This window comes from Phyllostomus discolor, chromosome 1 (genome assembly GCF_004126475.2).
Source record: "Phyllostomus discolor isolate MPI-MPIP mPhyDis1 chromosome 1, mPhyDis1.pri.v3, whole genome shotgun sequence".
NCBI classification, from domain to species: Eukaryota; Metazoa; Chordata; class Mammalia; order Chiroptera; family Phyllostomidae; genus Phyllostomus; species Phyllostomus discolor.
The window spans coordinates 33174223-33191649 of record NC_040903.2 but is presented as its reverse complement, the minus strand read 5'-3'; the positions used below and the strand labels follow the sequence as shown (position 1 = coordinate 33191649).

The 17427-nt window shown below is 38.1% G+C and overlaps 1 protein-coding gene across 1 annotated transcript; it reads right to left on the bottom strand.

Annotated features, from left to right (window-relative positions):
- Positions 1–550: 550 nt before the first annotated feature.
- Positions 551–15839, bottom strand: EXOC1L (exocyst complex component 1 like). Its single transcript, XM_028507590.2, has 3 exons — positions 15192–15839; positions 6940–7070; positions 551–949 (listed from the first exon to the last, which is right to left on the bottom strand). Exons 1-3 carry the CDS (start codon positions 15310–15312, stop codon positions 683–685), a joined length of 519 nt encoding a protein of 172 aa, XP_028363391.1. The 5' UTR covers positions 15313–15839; the 3' UTR covers positions 551–682.
- Positions 15840–17427: the final 1588 nt, after the last annotated feature.

The window sequence follows — 17427 nt, the reverse complement described above, 5'->3', positions numbered from 1 at the left end:
GAGCCATTGTGGAAAGGATTATGCTCTCCTCTTTGCATAAGATTGGCACCCTTGTCAAAAATCAGTTGACCGCAGACAATAGGTTTATTTCTGAACTCTCAGTTCTATTCCATTGCTTTATATGTCTATCCTTATGCCAGTGCCACACTCTTCTGATTACTGTAGATTTGCAGTAAGTTTTGAAATTGGAGATGTGAGTTCTTCAACTTCGTACCTCTTTTTCAAGATTGTTTGGCTATTCGGGGACCTTTGGAATTCAAATGAATGTGAGGATTGGCTTTTCCATTTCTGCAAAAAAGAAAAAGCCGTTGGAATTTTGATGAGGATTGCAATGAATCCATGGATAGCTTTGGGTCGTGCTGACATCTTACCAATACTGTTTTCCTATCTCTGAACATGGGCTGTCTTTTCATATATTTAGACCTCTTAAGATAGTAGTTGGGAATACCAATTTAGGCAAAACCATTCGACTCCTTTCAAAGTTACAAGGAACACATAGGCAAAAGTCCCAAAATGTCGAATGATTTCATTAAAACACATTTTACTGCAATTCACAAAGCATCACTTTATTTTCATATAAATAACAGTCACTAATGAAGGGAAAAAACCCAAAATCATGACTACCAATATTTACTTAGGGAACCATTTTATAGAATACTGGTGGAAAAAAGGGAATACATCTTTAGAGTGGCAGGGGACACAGGGACAGGCACAGCAGATTGAAGGCATAAAAGCATATTCTCATGAGAACCAAGCAGTCCTTGTTGCTGGAGGACCAAACAGAATCATCGTTGATGTAAGTGGAGTCAAAGTTCACGATCTGTAAGTCCTTCTTAAGATATGCGTGATTCAGCTTATTTATAGTTCGAGCAAAGGCATATTTAGAAGCACAACTATATGCTTCCAAACGGTACACTTTCTTGAAGTGCAGATCAAAAAACGGGTTGTCCTAGAAGAGAAAGAGAGACATGATTTTATTTGTAGTCAGGAAAGTAACTGGATTTTCCTGGATTCCCTCAGATTCTTTTGTATGTGCTTTTTGATTATAAAGTACTAGTACCAAACACATTTCTAAAAGCTACACATGAACTTTCAAAAGCTACCTGCTTCAAACACATTGCTTCTAAAAAGAACAATAAAGATTACTTTTATAGGATCTGTAATTTTTCAACTATGCAAATAAAACATGTCTCAGAACATGCAATTATCAACTCTTCCCAGGCTAGTAAATTTGAGAAGATGGGTAAAGGAGAGGAGAATAGACTTCTCCTTTTTTCTACTGGGAATTTGGTCTTGTGCTACTTCAAAGGCAGAAGGGGGAAATACAGGAAGGCTAATTAGCTTTTGGCATACTGCATACACGTCAAGTTAATAGCAAGGAGTTACCTTTGAAGTTAATAACAAGGACCATTAAATCATCGGACTGAAACTGAAAAATTATTAATGACTGCCTCTTATTGGACTGCTCTTGGCGTTTATTATACTTCCGGCATAGGTGTTTTGAGGAAAAGAAGACATCAACCCTGATCTAAGCCCTGCATGTTAAAATAATCTTTGGTACTGTTACTAATAACAGTAGCAACAATGCCTTGCACTTACAAAGTGCTTTTCAGTTTACAAAATGCTTTCACATTCATTCCCTGCCAAATCCTAACTCTCTTTGAGGGCAGAGGGTTTGAGTTATTTACTTCGTGTTCATGGCAACTACTAGGTTCCCAATGAGGGTGAGCTGAACTGACCTGAAGTTGCTCTGTGAAAAGAGAAGTGGAGGTAAACATTTCCCTGTAACTGACACGGAGGCAGAGAGGCCAAGTGGGAGTGTGCATGATTTGTTACCAGGTGGTGTGTAAGCATTATGCACAACCAATGGAGGTGTTTGTGATTTCTTTTTCAAATAGGAAAACTCTTGCACCAGGCCAGAAAAAGAATATGGGTTTTGAGGTTAAACAACTCTTTTGAATCTCTGATATAACCACGGAAAAAGTATTTATGTGATCTGACCCTGCCTTTTTTCCTTTTCTTGATAGGGTTGCTATGAAGTTTACCGTGAGATTCAACATATAAACTGTGTAATATGGAGGCTAAAAAAATGATGGTTCCCTTTCCCAAATCTGCCTCCAAAGATTGTGATGCTAGTGTTATTGCCACCTTGCTTTATATTATTAACAAAATTTAAAAACAAAACAACACTTTTAAAAAGAAGGCCTGGTTGCTGTGGCTCAGTTGGTTGCATTGTCCCACAAACTGAGAGGTCACAGGTTCGCTTCTTTTGGTTGGGTCACATGCTTGGATTGCGGGTTTGGTCTCCAGTTGGGGCACATGAAAGAGGCAACTGATCAATGCCTCTCTCTCAGTGTCTCTCTCTCTCTCTCTCTGTCTCTCTCTGTCTCTCTCCCTCTCTCTCTGTCATCAATAAGCATGTTCTCGGGTAAGGATTAAAAAAGAGAAAAGAATGTATATGGGTGATGTGATTTTCAGTGCAGTGTTCCCCTAGTCGCACCTTGTAAAATTTTTCCTAGCTATCATAATTGCAGCTTGAAAGGCACTTTGCAGAGCATCTCAATAAAAGGAAATCATACCCATTCTGTCACCAAATGCTAATCACACTCCATATATAGTTCCCTCATTGAAACATTTGTTCTTCATCATGTAGAAAATACCCTTCATCCTTTTGAGGTACTTGGAAAGGATTGATAGTTTCCTTTAGCCTAATAATTGAAGCCTGAGCAGGCATACACATAGAATACAAGTCCCTTCCTTCCTTCCTTCCTTCCTTCCTTCCTTCCTTCCTTCCCTCTTTCCTTCCTTCTTCCTTCATGAATTTGAGAGGGTGGGTAGGGATAAAAGAAGAGAATAAACCTACTTATAGACTTCCAGAGGGGGGAAATATTTCTTCTTTTCTGCTTGGTGCCAAATGCACCACATTTTAAAAATAGAATTCCTTCCTCCCTCCCTCCTCTCTATCCCTCCCTTCCTCCCTCTCACCCTTTCCCCTCCCTCTGTCTGTCTTGATAGACTCCTAGAGCTAAAAGGGGATCTCAGACATCATTCAGTGATCTCTTGTTTATCGTTGGGGTAATAGTTTCCAGAGAGGTGAAGCCCAGGCTACACGTGAAGTTATTGGCAGAGCCAGGACAGAACCAAGATCTCAGTCAACCCAAGCCCATTTTCTTGCTGCATCATTTTCTTTCCCATTGTACCATGTCAATCTCAAAATCCCCAGACATTTTGATGTCTCCTTTATAAATTGACTTCAACTTCAATTCCATTCCTTTTTAAAGTTGACAACTTTCTGACTCAAAATTGCTCTATTTAAAACTATATTACTGCTATTGAGAAAAATACACACACACACACACACATAAATGTATTCTCAATTATATATATATATATATATATATATATATATATATATGATTGCTGACTCCTGAGGATTCAACTCAAAAGGAAAAGAGATGTGAAAGTGAAATTCCAGGAACAACTGGGATATTTTTACTTCATCCATAGAAAAGAAATCTTTAAAAGAACTGTTCTTTGGATATTATAGGTTTTCTTCTGGCAATCTAATATTTTAGGTCCTAAATGATGAGAAAAGTAGAAATATTCAGCTTTTTGGGTATCTAGCCCACTATCAAAGATAATGGTCTTCCAAGAGGAAAGAGAAGAATCAACACCATTGTAGGCCAGACCAGAGAGGTGAGGGGAGAGCAGAGCGGGGCTACTTGTTCGCAGTAACTGTGAGCTGACGGGTTTGCTGAACGCACCTCCAGACACTCGACGAACTTGCAGAAATACTTATAACAGCATTAATATTTGAGAACTTCACAAAAAATTAAAAATGGTAAAAAAAAAAAGGTGGGGATGATAATTCCTGAAACTACAGGTAATTGAACTCGACACTGATTTCTGATAAAATTTAATGTGGCAAAGAAAATTTGGTAAGTACATAAAAGTATAAAGAAAATAATCTAAAAATGTGTAATCTTATCATACAGAACTAATTATTGTTAAAGTACTGGTTTATTTCATATATATATATATATATATACATACCTCTCTGTATTTTTTGTATTAAAATTTAAGGCTCAGATTTCAGTTTTAATAATAGGACAGATTAAATATGCAAAATGAGAATATTATAGAAAAGTTTTGTACTTGTCTGACTTTTTAAAAGTTTACTAAATGGTGAACAATTGTGTTCTAAGGTATTCTTTTGGAAACATGGTGCACTGTGTGTATAATATTCCAGCATATCAATATGCAATAAATATTGCATAAGCCAGATTGGGAATGCTTCCTAATTATTTCCTAACAGTTATGTAGAATGTATTATCAGAAAAATGCTATATGAGTCATTAGAAAAGAAAGCAATGAAGTCCTGCATGCTTTTACTGAGTATCATGCCACACACACCAAATTTTAAAAAGGATTCTTAGGTGATAAATCAACAAAATAGCAGACAGCATATATTGATTTTGGTAAAGATCTTAGGGACAAAATTTAGGTGTTGAGACTAAATAATTATGTAAGTAATGCAGAATTAAGGACTTATGTGTGTCTAACTCTCCATTGTAGCCTCAGGGCCTGGGAAAGCTTGAGTTCTTGGTGAATGAATGAATGAATGAATGAATGAATATATATGAATTTGCAGAGATGTTAAACAAGCAATCTAAAGAAGGCAAATTAATATATTTCTGGGTAAAGTCCAGCTCTACCACTTAATAGCTTTGTGACCTTGGGCAAGTCAGTTAATGTCTTTAAGTCTTGTTTTCCTTATCTGTAAATCAGGAATAATAATAGAATTTAACTCATGTGGATTTTGTGATGATTATGTGAACTTATGTGTGGAAAAAGCTTCCTGTGGTTCCTGGCACCTGGTAAGGGTTTACTAAGTGTGACATGGTGGCAGGTAGCAGTACTACTGTTAGTAGTAATAGTAGTAGTAATGATATCCTACCAATTACCTAGAGGTAGACACTTCCCCTGCCTGCTTCATTGTTTTTATTATTGACTTGAATGAAGTCCTAAATGTTATGGTTGTTAAATCTGCATCACATTATAGTGACTATTTTAAAAATCATACTATTAGAAGAGTTGACAGGTGGAAGAATAAGCCAGATTGAGAATATAGTACTTAGTGGGATTAAGAATAAATGAGTTTAAATTCTACTTCCAATAATAATACAAATATTTATTGAGTGTCTAATATATGTCAGGTTGAAGGCTACAGTAAAAGATGAATAATCGTGTCCCAGGTTGTTTTTTTTTTTTAGAAGCTTTCCATCCCGAGAAGAGTCAGAAAAAGCCAACACTTGCAATTTGTGGTATTATGGCTATAATAGCTTTATATCCACAATTTAAGGGGGCCTTGGGGGAAGGAGACATAAGTAAGACTTTACCCAATGGAGAGTCTGGGAATGGGGCGAGAGATAGAGGTGACTGGGCATTCTAAGCCTCAAGAGTCAGTAGTTAAGCACAGTGAATGTGTGAAGTTTAAGGTGGGGTTGACCAGTGGTAAAGAAGTCAGATCACCAAGGACCTTTATTTAGGTTTTATTCCATGTTAGTAGAGGGTATGGCAAGTGAGATTAAATGGCAATTTATACACAAAGATGTGAGGTTTCAGGTAAGTGTTTAATAGAAATAAGGAATCCAGATCAAGGGAAATACAAAGTAGTCATCCTAAGTCTAAAATATTGCATGTAATCCTGGGAAAACAGAAGGATTCCAGAAGAGAAAATAGTGTAGTAAAGGGTGTTGAAGCAATGGCATGAAAAACAGTAGCACCATCGCTACTGCCTCTTGGTATTTATGTTGTCCTGTCATATCTATCATCTTATGAGATCTTTGTATGAAAGTTATTTAAAGAACAAAAGGGGAACATTTAACCTAGAAAAGAGGGAACTTGAGGGGACAGTATAATCGTCCTCAAGTATTGCAAAGGCTGCTGTATGAAAGAAGGACTGGAGTTGGTCTGAATTGCTACAAATGCCCAAGTAGGACTGATGGGTGGATATTTTGGTAAAACATAGGTAGAGAATATAAAAAAATAGTACGGCTGAAACCTATATCACCCTATTAACCAGTGCCACCTCAACAAACTTAATAAAATTTAAAAAAATAAAAAGTAAAGCATGGCAATGTAAAAACAGAATGGACTGCATCACCTGGGAATGAGCTCTCCAACAGCAGAAGAGACCAGGGAGACTGGGAAAACCACCTGACATATGGTCACGTGGAGAGACTGGAGTAGACATCCTTTTCCCCCGACCTCTTAATTTTAAGGTTGTAGGACTTCCAGGAATTATTGATCCTTCTGGAGGATCAAGTGGCTGATAGTAAAATTTGAAGAAAATGAGGGAAGGAATTCCCGAATCTTATGGAGGAATTTGGGGTGGAGAGAGAGTGGTGGTGGAAATGCCATGTATTTAAAGTGTCCAGATTGATGGGGAGAGTGTGTTTAATCTGTTAAGAAGCCTTGGGAAAGACTCTTTTAAATTTAATAGACAAAATTCAAATTTAAACTGATAAAAACAGAACAACAACAATAATAAACAACCCATACATCATCCCAGTAGACTAAACTTTACCACTTAAGAACACTACATCATACCCTAGCTGGTGTAGCTCAATGGATTGAGCATGGGCCTGTGAAGCAAAGAGTCGCAGGTTCGATTCCCACTCAGGGCACATGCCTGGGTTGCAGGCCAGTCCCTAGTAGGGGACACATGAGAGGCAACCACACATTGATGTTTCTTTCCCTCTTTTTCTCTCTCCCCTCCCTTCTCTCTAAAAATAAATAAATAAAATCTTTAAAAATAAAGAACATTATGTCATTTTAACATTTAATTACATGTCAAGAATATACGAAGTAGGATATTGAGTCTAAAGATCTCTAGCTTATTGATCCCACCTCTCCCTTACAAAGTGTAACACTTACGGTATCTGCTTCTTTTCCATCAATCTTCTTCAGATCGTTCAAAGACCACTTCTTTGTTACTTCATATTTTTCATCTAAGCCTATTCTGTAGTGTTTCACCATAATTATTTTTACTTCTTCATTTTTGGTCACTGTAGGGGAGAAAAACACTTAGTTTACATAAACTCCTAGAAGATGACAAATTATTCAGCATCATACTTTTCAGTATTTATGTAACCCTTTTTCATGTAATGAGCTTGAACCTGCCTTATATCTGCATCCCCTTTATGAACCCTGATGTATCTGAACCTTCACAAGTATGCCTCCAGATCTGCTCAATGTGTTGATTTTTGCTACAGTTGTGGTTACACACAGCCACAGTAATGTCTGTCAGACAGAACATTGAGCTATGTGCTTTCAGCTATGCTTTGTGGTGGGGAACGGGGATCAACTCGGGGCAGAAAATAAGATGCTTAACGTTAGCACATAGTCAGTGCCAAAGTGTCTACCAGAACAATTTGGAATTTTAATTTATGACAATGTAAGTAGGGAAAGAGCAGAGGGGTCAGGGAAATAAACAATTTTGCTCACACAGCAACACAGTGTTTGAGAGTGAGCATGAATAGACATTCTTTTAAAGTTACCATGAGATGTTTGATGCAGAAAAGCTTGCATCACAGATACACCTGTATGGTACTGTTCCAGGTTTTTAATCCTCTCTAGAGTGTCTCCAAAATTCTAGTATTTGAAATGTGTCCTCAAGACAAAAAGTTCCAGTACTGTTCTTTAAAAAGTGTGGGAAGATCATTGCTTATTTTATGTGAACAAAATTAAGAAATGATTTCCTGGCCTTAAAATCATTGTCTTTGGCCTCACATGAAAACATCAGAAGAATCCACATTTAATGTTAGAACTCCTGAATAGAAAATTGTTGATGAGTTAATAAAGGAGTGTTTATTGAGCATCTGCTATGTGCCTGGTAGAACTATTATAGATGCCACAACGTGTACAAGTATTAGACATGGTCCTTATCCTCTCGAAATGTATGGTTTTGTTGAGGAGACAAAACTAACAGACATGAGTTTCATAAAATATATATTATAAAGATGTACAGGTGTAGAGAGCTGGCAGTTGGAATAAAATATCTTAAACTTTCTTTCAAGATGGATGCTGTCAGGTGTAAGCTGGTTCTGTGTTCTAAGAATGAAACTGGAATCTGTCTTTGGGGAAGACTCTCATGTGGTTCTGGAAAATGCTACTTTGGCGTGCCTTCCTAGTTAAGACTGTACAAAGCATTCTATTACAGTGCAATCACAGTAACAGGTAAGTGATGTGGAGGGTAGTCCCTGGTTTATAGTAATTGTTAAAGTGTTTCATTTTGTGTAAGGGACTAGTATTGTAATCTAAGCATACAACGTGGTATATAGACAAAGAAGTGGCAAATCCCTGAGGCACTGATGACACTTGGTAGAAATAACACAAGATGGAAACCAAAATAGTAAAGTCAGGAGTGTGAACTGGGTGAAGGGAAAATAATGATCCATCTTGGAAGGGAAAGAGATGGAAGTTTATCATTTAAAGAATGGAGATATGGACTTGGGATTTTTCTGTGTGGACAGGTATGCAAGACTAGGTGAGTAGGGGAAAGAGCAGAGGAAAAAGTTGAGACAGACCAGAGAAGAGAAACTTGCCAGCAGAGCAGTCTGAGAACGGGCTGTCGGAAAGGAAACAGTGCAATCCTATGAATATCAAGACGACAAGAATTTTGAAGATTTGAAGACAATCCTCTGAAGCCACTTTGCTGGGTAAAGCAAGAGGTCAGTCCAGGGACTGGATCTGACTTGGGGGAGATCATTGATTTCTTCCCCGTGGGCAGTTTCTCTACAACGGTAAAGGCAGAAGACAGCTTGCAGAGGATTCCTTCACGCACTACCACTGGGTGCATACTGTCTGCCAGTTCCTGGGTTAGGTAGGATTCAGTGAAGAAATAAGAAGAGACTAAAGGCTATGATTTGGATCTCAAATTCTAAGAGTTTGGAAGAGGAGGGATTGCATGTTTGGAGACCAAGGGAGTGATTGAGAGCCATGTCCTGGAGGGGATCTAAAATAGAAGGTCTTAACCAAAGATCAAAAAAATGGCTCAGAGTTCTGAAACTGTGTGCAAAAGTTGATGGGTTTCTGCCTATGCACATATCTCCAGCACTAAAAAAGGTTCGTTTGTGGACCAAAAAGGCAGTTGTGTCTGTCCAGACAAAGTCTCTACCTCTGACCCAAAGGATGGTGTTCTTGTTCTGCCTAGCTGCCTCACTACTTAGGGTGTGGGAGAGGATGGGAATAAGGAGAAATAATAGGATATTGTATGGAAATGTAATTTGAAGCAAATTCCACTCCCTCATCTATATAGTATGATAACCAGCTGATTGATTATAGACTCACTGATTCATTGATTTGATAAATGTTTGAGAGCCCTTTTGAATAAAGCCCTGTGCTAAGCATTGGAATAAAGAATTCCCACAAGGCATCATTCATTTCTGCTCTCACCAAGATTACAGAGAGTGGGAGCTTTATAAAGTGATCTCATCACTTTATAAATTATATGAATGTATAGGCCTATGGAGTACACCTGAAACTAATATAAACTTTTTAAACAGCTTGAACAGGGCTAGTGGATTGGTTGATAGTAATGAATCAGTGTTAATTTCCTCATTGTGATGCCTGTGTTGTGATTATATAGGAGAGTGTCAATGCCTGTAGCAATTACAACCTAAGGTTTCAGTGTGGGCAATCACGTTGGCAATTTACTCTCAACAGTTTTGGGGAAAAAGTTATTTGTACTATTATTGTTGCCATTCTTTAGTAAGTTTGGAATTATTTGAAAATAAAAAGAAAAATTATGGTTAAATCCCCCCCCCCCCCCATGATCACAGTACTGTGAATGTGGCAAGGACAGGGTGATCAGGAACACAGAGAAGGGACATCTTCATGCATCTGGGGGTCAGGGAGAGCCTTTTGAAGGGGGTCTGCTGAGTTGTCAAGGGCAGGGCATTAGAATGAAGAAAGGCGTGAAGGGAATTCTGGAGTAGTGTGTGTACAGAAGCATGAAATGCTTGACGCTTTTGAGTCACACAGCATTTGGTATTGTTGGCTTGAAGTGTGAGGGTGACTGGGTGGTACAAAGGAGGATGGGAAGGGGCAAGGTAGTCTGGAATGCTAGGTGAAGGACTTCAAATGTCATCCTGAGAGCTGTGTGTGGGAGGAGGGCTGTCCCTAACGGACTTGAAGTGAATGGACAGGAGAAGCTCTACATTTTAGAAAGGTGTTTTTGTTTTTTTTCTGCCATTCTGTAAAGGACAGGTTGCGGGGGGCAGGGGGTAGAGAAAGACATGTTAAGAAAGTAGGATCTATCAGTTATCAAGTTTTCTTACATTAGTGGTCTTTGTCCACTAAATTAACTAAGAAAGTTAGAGCATGCTGTAAGCGTTAATCTTTTGGTACAATGATGCAGCACAGAGACAGTCCAGCCTCCTTAATTTGGCAAAATAGTCTCCTCTGGAGCCAACGAGTCTCTGAGATTATCTTTAGCCAAGAGTCAGAGAAGTCTCCTCAGGCTGGACTGGCCCCAATCCCTAATTCCCACACTTCAGCTGTGCTGCCAGCCAAAATTAAATGGCCATATCCACATTAATGGAGTGGGAAAGTGGAAACTCATCACATCGTCTTAAAACAGAAATGTGTTTATACAGTCAAAATGTTTCAGTAACATCAGAGATGACACTGAATAATTATTGTTTAGTGAGTAATATCTATAAGCCCAGGGAAATTCAGAATGAGCCTGCTCCAGTTTCAATATTTTAGTTAGCATTTTCAAAGTTACAATCTTAAGTCATGTCCACCATTTATTTTTACTCTTAATTTCAAAATAAACATTGTCATTAATAACTGTATCTTTTACAAAGGTAAAATAGTCACTATTATTTATGAGGCTAAATGGAAAGGAGACCAGCCAATTGAACAAATGTAATTTGGCAGAAGAGAGGAAGAAGTAGCTCCTGAGGAAGCTGCACAGCAACGCTTTAAATAAACAAACGACTGTTATTTTACAACCCTATTGTTTTTCATCACTGAAATTAAATAATAAGGAAAAATTACTGTGAGTTATCAATGACAAGAAGCTTCAGTGAAGATGTTTCAGTGTATTGATGATGTCTTGAGGTCACTGAGAGTGCTATTATTGATTTCATCAAAAAAGTAATTTTCATATAATATTTTTTCTGAAAATGTTTTTTAATCCTCACTCAAGGTTATGTTTATTAGAGAGAGAGAGAGAGAGAGAGAGAGAGAGAGAGATCCATCTGCTCCTGGGGGAACTGGGATTGAACTGCAACCCAGGTACGTTCCCCCACCAGAATCGAACCCACAACTTTTGGTGCATGGGAGGACACTCCAACCAACTGAGCAAACCAGCCAGGGCTAGAAATATTTTTATAAAATCAATTCTGAGGCTATACCGGGTACCATAGTTTGAATGTTTGTGTTCCCCAGTCAAATTCATATGTTGAAATCTTAATGTTCAATCCTATTCAATGTTCAATATGTTCAATCCTAGATTGAGTGTTTGTATATCCCAGTCAAATTCATATGTTGAAACCCCAAGGTGACCATATTATGATGTGGGGCCTCTTGGAGGCAGGGTCTTCATAAATGGGATTTGTGTGCTTATAAAAAGACCTCAGAGAGACCCTTTGCCCCTGTGCCATGCAAGGTCATAGGGATAAGACTGCTGTGGATGAGGACAGGAGGCCTCACCAGACACGGAATCTGCCAATGCCATGACCTTGGACTTCTGAGCCTTCAGAACTGTGAGAAATAAATGTTTGTTATTTATAAGCCACCCAGTCTCTAGCATTTTGTTTCTTATTAACATATTAACTTCTTTTTAAAATACTCTTACTGTTAATATTTTTATTGTAAATGATTTGACAAAATTGTTAGATTCTCTGGTTCACAGAGAAATTCTGGCATCAAAATGCAATATGTATGGAAAATTTATGTATACTGCTTTCATAATTCTAACATATGCCATTTATTTTCAAATTAATTCTATGAGTGGAAAATCTCTTTCTAAATATATGAGAATACTTAAAATGATGTATATGAACATGTATATAGTTGTTATTTAAAATGCATAATTTAATATCTTTATTATATATTAAATATATGTACTTTTATACATAGCTGTGTATTTTACTTTTATTACAAATATTTATCTAAAAGTATACTCTTGATACAAATATATTTCAGCATATGTTTTCACAGTAAATATATTGCTCTGTATATTAAAACAATAACCCTACCTTTAATTTTATTTATTTGGAATATAATTTATCACCTTTGTGACTTAAGACTTAACAAGAGAGCACCATGTGTGCTGCAGGTGTGACTATTGCCATTTCAGAGATGTCAGTACTGAGTCCACAGAAGGTAATCATTTTGCCCCAAATTTCATAGCTGGCAGGCAGGCAAAACAGAGTCAGGTTTAACGCCCGTTCTTTCTGATTCCAAACCTTCCAACATGCATTCCTCCATGCCCTGCTACTTCCCATTTAATTATGGCTAATGTTTCATGTGCCATTTCAAGTCCTTTAGAATTTCTTTAATTCAATTACACTCTCGTTGTTGAACAAATGACTCACCCCTTTTCAAGTGCCCACACATAATAGAGCTCCTCCCTCCTTCCTAAGAAGATGCTGCTTTTAACAGTCAGGCATAATAATGTTCTAGCCGAGGGAAAGCTAACCCTGAGGAGAAAAGACCGTGCAAACCCTGAGGTGGGAGGGTACTAAGATGCCCAGAAACCCCCATGGCAAGTCCTAGCAAACTACAGAGAGGGTGATTGAGTCTGTAACATCTGGTTTTTGACATTGAGCAGGTAATGTGTCAAAATAACAGCAAATCACAATCATCTGGTTGTGAAACTCCTGCAAGTGACAGACTCTGATCAGATAAACAGAAAGTTTAACTTAAACACATCTTCTTTAATTTGAAAAATGCATGATGGGATTTGACTACTCCAGATATATGATTCTTAAAACTTTGGAACTGCTGGGTTGTAGGATGTAAAAGAAAATCGTAACTGTGTGTCTGTCTACTCCCCAGAGGTGAACAACATTCAAATCTGGAGTTACCTGTCTGAACAATTGTGATACAACCTGTTCGATTCACATCGATGGAAATTTTCTCAGTAAAGCATGGTCAAAGACTTAGGACTGTCCAGCTGCACATTGATTTTATCTTAAATTACTCTTCTGTCTAAATGTATTTGAAATAGTCATAAAGAGATGTTGATATTACATTTGGGGAAAGTGCTTTCAAATTGATGGACATGATATAGATGACAGTCGTGAAACTTAGTGACGAACTAATATGACTTACAATCCTAACTTTTATCAGGAATATCACAATATTGTCTTCTCTTCCTCACATCTGAGAGGGCCTTATTTTCCCTTGCTTCTTACATGACAGAATCATTGAATTTTACTAATGACAGTGATCACTTACTTTACTTGGCCATTTCCCAGATGAAAAAATTGAACCTTCAAGGAGTTGCCCTCACACATGTTAACAATGCCAACCCCTTGACCTTCCAACCCTACTTAAAAAGACACCTGTCATTTATGAAGAAAGACAGCAGGTGATCCCAGCTCACAGAGTCTTTCTCAGAACTCAAGGATACTGGGGAGAAAAAAAAATCACATCCATATTCAAACATTTAACTCTAGAAGACTTTTTTTCTTTTAGATAGAACAAGTTTAGTTAATTATATAGTTGGAGGGAAGCATTAAGGTATATTTGGTAAATTAGATATATACATTATCCTGATTATTTCATTTCTTATAAGTTTTCCTTAAAAAATACTTGTATTCTAATGTTACATAATGTGTAATTAGTTTTATAAAGTAGGATCTCAATAGGTATAAATTATTAAATATTAATTTGGAATACTCATCTTCTCTAATGTATTAAGTCAAAATAATTTAAGATTTGATGGTTAGGACACAATATAGTTTCTAAAATTGTTTCATTTGACTTTTTCCCATACTTTGAATTCTTTCCCTGGGCCATTCAGACTTTTTACCTTGCTGAAATGCCAAGTCCCCACACTTGGTATTTATACATAGCAAAATATGGTAGGTAAAATTCTAGATGTACATATACCACTGTTTTTATTATTGAGTAAATATTATACTTATTAGGATTGATAGAATTTTAAAGAATTTTTAACACTTTTTATAAAATGTTTCACTTCTCTTACAGTACTCCCTCTTGACATCTTTAGAAAGTCTTTCTAAGCCAATTTCCAGGAACAGGATTTTAACAAGTTGTTTTCCAAAAATGATGAGTTGTGTGTCTTATAAAGGAAAGTCCACAGTGAACACTTAGAGTTTCTAGGCTCTTTCCTCCTAAACTCCTCGACAACATTAAAAGGCATGCATGGAAAAAAATGGAATGCTATATATTAAATTCAATAGTTGTACAAATATTTCTGTATAAATTCAGCACAAAAATTACTGGTTAGAAAAATCATAATTAAGTGCAAAAGCCTATTTTTACTTCTGGACAATTTTCATACATTTTAAAACCATGAGGGAAAATATTTTCATTAAATAAGTTAGAGAAAATTCTATTAAAGTTCCATCTTCATCAACTAAGTTCTCCCACTAAAGTATTATTCCTGTGAACATACTTCCTGTAAGAGAAAGAATTTTTAAAAGATCATTCTCTATTCAAAATGAACCCTCAGAAGAAAATCTAAGATGTTTTTTCTTTCCTAGCAATGCAAAAGGAGAACCCTAGTTGTCCAGACTAGTTGGAAATGAAGCCGTTTTTCCAATGTATTTCCCAATGTATTTAATAATGTACAGAGTTCTCTGTTGAATTTTCAAAAATGAGCTCTTCTGCAGTAAACCTGCATGCTATGCAAGTGAATTACATAAAAGATCAGAGACAAAATAATCAAATAAGGGAAAGTACATACCCAGTTTCATTTTTGGACAATTAGCCAAAATATTCTTAATACAATATTCTAGCTCCCATTTTAGCACTTAAGAATTCTACAGAATCCAAATTCTGAAACTTGGCATAGTTCAGTTCTATCATGAGAAGATACACATGCTATTATAGTATAGGAAAATAAATGCAAAACATGTTCCTCTACCTCCCAAGCCATTTGGGGTTATTTACATTTAGAAATGATAACAGAGAGAACATATTACCTGACACACAGAGGTAATATCTGTCCTGGACCGAGAACTCTATTTCGATAAACTCACACAGATTCTGCGAGAGCGGCTTAAACAGTTTCTTCTCCAAGTCCTCCTTTACCAATGATGACATTTCCTCCAGTTCCACTTGGCCAGATATCTTGGCTCAAGCTCACCCTTTCTTTCCTTCTGCTGCCTAGATTCCTTGTTTTGGTTTGCAGCTCCTTGATGAGTCCTGCCCACCTCCCAACCCTCACTCTCTTAACGTCTCGTTCCTACCCAGACTGAGGCTCTCAGAGCACTCGGCGCGGTCAGACCCCTCGCTGCGGCATCTGTTCAGTGGCAGTGGCAGCGGCAGCAGCAGCAGCGGCAGCAACAGCAGCAGCAACCAAAATACAGCAGCACTAGCCCCACTGTCACTCCTCAGCATCCAGACTCAAGCAGGCTGCTCTCTAGAGCTCTCCTGTGGTTTGCTGACGGGGAACATGTTTATGAACACCAGCAGATAGACTTGTGGAGTCCTGGTTATTCTTGTGTGGCAGCCTTTTCCCCTTTCCCATGACTTTGCAGAGGAAGACCACTACTTCAGCTTGATCCCATTATATAAATGAGCTGCCTGGCTCTATTGATTGGAATCATCTTCCATTAAGGACTTTGCCATCATCGGCAAGAGAAAGAGCACTCGTATTTGCTCCTGACACTTCCAACAAGTCCCTCTCCCTCCTTGCTTTCCCCTCCTGCAATTCATTCAGACCTTGGCTTTTTTTTGAGAGAGAGAGAGTCAGCACTGGTGCTTGGGTCCAAATTATTTTTAAAATGGGCTCAGTTTAATGTTATTTATTTCACTACTTACAAAGAAAAATTTACTAGGTCCTCACTGGGGCAAAGCCTTGTATTTATTTCTTGGAAGGGTGACGTTCCTACCCTCAAGGAGAGTTTATAATCTAATAGAGATGAGTACACAGTAATCATAAATGTTTAAACGTGATAAATGGCACAAAAGAGAAGAGACTGTAGAAAAATATTTGTACCAGGGAAGCAGGAGAGAAAGTTCTATGGGAGAAAAGCTGGAGCTTGACAAATGAAATAACGTATTGGGTGGAAGAAGAGGAGCATATTCTGTGGGAGGAACATTGTCAGCCAGTAAAGCACAGGGAGTGTTTGGGAGGATAGGAAATAGCCTAGGTTTCCTAAGCTGTGGCATGCGTGGAGGAAGACAAGGCTGGAAAGATAAATTAGGGCCAGATCATGAAGGGCCTTGAATGCCAGATAAATCCTTTGGACTTGATTTCATAGAAGTAGAGAGCCAATCACAATTTTGAGGCACTCATTTATTCAACAAATATGTTTCAAGGGCTGACTGTGTGCCAGATTCTGTTCTAGGAACTGGCAGACTGGAAAATGAAAAACATAAGACCCATCAGTTGCTCTTGTGGAGCTTAGTGGGGCAGATGGGAGGTAAAGAAATAAACAAGGCAGTAGTCCATTCAACATGCACTAGGCAAATAGCAGAATATGTGACATCAAGTTATACATAGGGAAGATTTCAAACAATCTCGTAATAAGAGGTCTACAAGAAACTGGTCCCAAGGTTAGCTCATAGATAAGAGTGTCAAGGGCTTTCCTTTCTTCTGATTCTCCATCCCAGATGTTGGCTTTCTGTCCTCAGCCTGCTGTTCTCCAGATCCAAAGACAGGAAGAAAGCGGCTGGGGGTGAGAAGTGGCTCTACTTGATTTCTCTTTTTGTCAAAAGCAAACTGTTTCTCAGAAACCAGGCAGCAGACTTCCCTTTACATCTCAGTGACCATAATCTGACCACGCGGAGGAAAGCAAGTATTTGTCGTTTTTGGCTCTTATTATGGGAAGGGGAATTTTCTAACAAGGGGAAAGGGGGTGGGGATGACTGTGAGCAGGGAAACGTCAGTGACGTCCATGGCTGCTCTAAAGAAAAACAGGTGGCATGCATGTGGCTACTCTGAACTGTGGAGTCCTGGGTGAGACCTGTGCCTTTCTGAGCCTCGGTGTCCTCCAGAAGAACGATCTCCAGGGCCTTTTCCCACTTTGATGTTCTCCTGCACTGTTTGTGGTTCTGGGAGTCTATTCACATAATACGGTCAAGAGGACCCGAGAACTAGTGCCATGCTTTTGGACATGGAAATGGAGAAGAGTAGATGAATATAGGATACAGGTGCATAATAAAATCAATAAGCCATGGCACCTAACTGAGTGTGAAAGGTGGAGTCGGTCC

Bases quoted from the DNA above. Each gene is read 5' to 3' on its own strand.
- EXOC1L (XM_028507590.2), bottom strand. From the start codon at position 15,312: ATGTCATCATTGGTAAAGGAGGACTTGGAGAAGAAACTGTTTAAGCCG. The intron at 7,071-15,191 runs GTAATATGTTCT...TCTCCCCTACAG, and splicing joins ATATTACCTCTGTGTGTCAG to TGACCAAAAATGAAGAAGTA. The intron at 950-6,939 runs GTAAGTGTTACA...TTTCTCTTCTAG, and splicing joins ATGGAAAAGAAGCAGATACC to GACAACCCGTTTTTTGATCT.